The 502-nt window shown below is 38.6% G+C and overlaps 1 protein-coding gene across 2 annotated transcripts in view; it reads right to left on the bottom strand.

The window, feature by feature from the left end:
* The window catches only part of LOC110445506, a 25,546-nt gene extending 25,062 nt beyond the window's left edge, over window positions 1–484 (bottom strand). For both annotated transcript variants that reach the window (XM_021490179.1, XM_021490187.1), the window contains exon 1: window positions 352–484. In XM_021490179.1, coding sequence (XP_021345854.1) covers window positions 352–408 — 57 coding nt within the window. In that variant the 5' untranslated portion in view covers window positions 409–484. The remainder of the gene's footprint in view (window positions 1–351) is intronic.
* Window positions 485–502: the final 18 nt, after the last annotated feature.

The raw sequence follows: 502 nt of genomic DNA, 5'->3' as shown, positions 1-502 counted from the left end.
GCTTGTGAAGTTCACATCCTAAATCAATAATATATTTGCTTGTGGAGTTCAAATCAGAAATCAATAATATAAATTGGAACAGTCATGTGCAGACACAATAATTAGCTGTTTAGTGAGATGTACAATGCTAAACCATGGTAGCTAGTCAGCAATGAGTGGGAAAAAATCCTGTACATGTACCACTATAAACGATCAATCTCAGAAACAAAGAACATGCAAAATATCTTCATCTCAGGGCTGGGTTGCTTTTCCCAACCTCAATGCAATCAAAACACTATTTCCAGAACTTGTTATAAGATACTAAGTGAATGTTAAACTGCAGTAAATACAAACACAGAAGATTGATATTACCTCCAAATGTTTCATCAGCACGGCTACAACAACGTTGACAAGCACAAACTGCGCCATGAGGACAAAAATGACAAAGTAGACAGGAGCGATGATAGGACTCACACAGCAGTTAGTGAGACAGATGGCAGAGTCATCGCAGTCCTCTCGGAGG

This window comes from Mizuhopecten yessoensis, unplaced genomic scaffold (genome assembly GCF_002113885.1).
Source record: "Mizuhopecten yessoensis strain PY_sf001 unplaced genomic scaffold, ASM211388v2 scaffold251, whole genome shotgun sequence".
Classification (NCBI taxonomy): domain Eukaryota; kingdom Metazoa; phylum Mollusca; class Bivalvia; order Pectinida; family Pectinidae; genus Mizuhopecten; species Mizuhopecten yessoensis.
The sequence above is the reverse complement of the archived record's forward strand: the minus strand, read 5'-3'. Positions and strand labels throughout refer to the sequence as shown.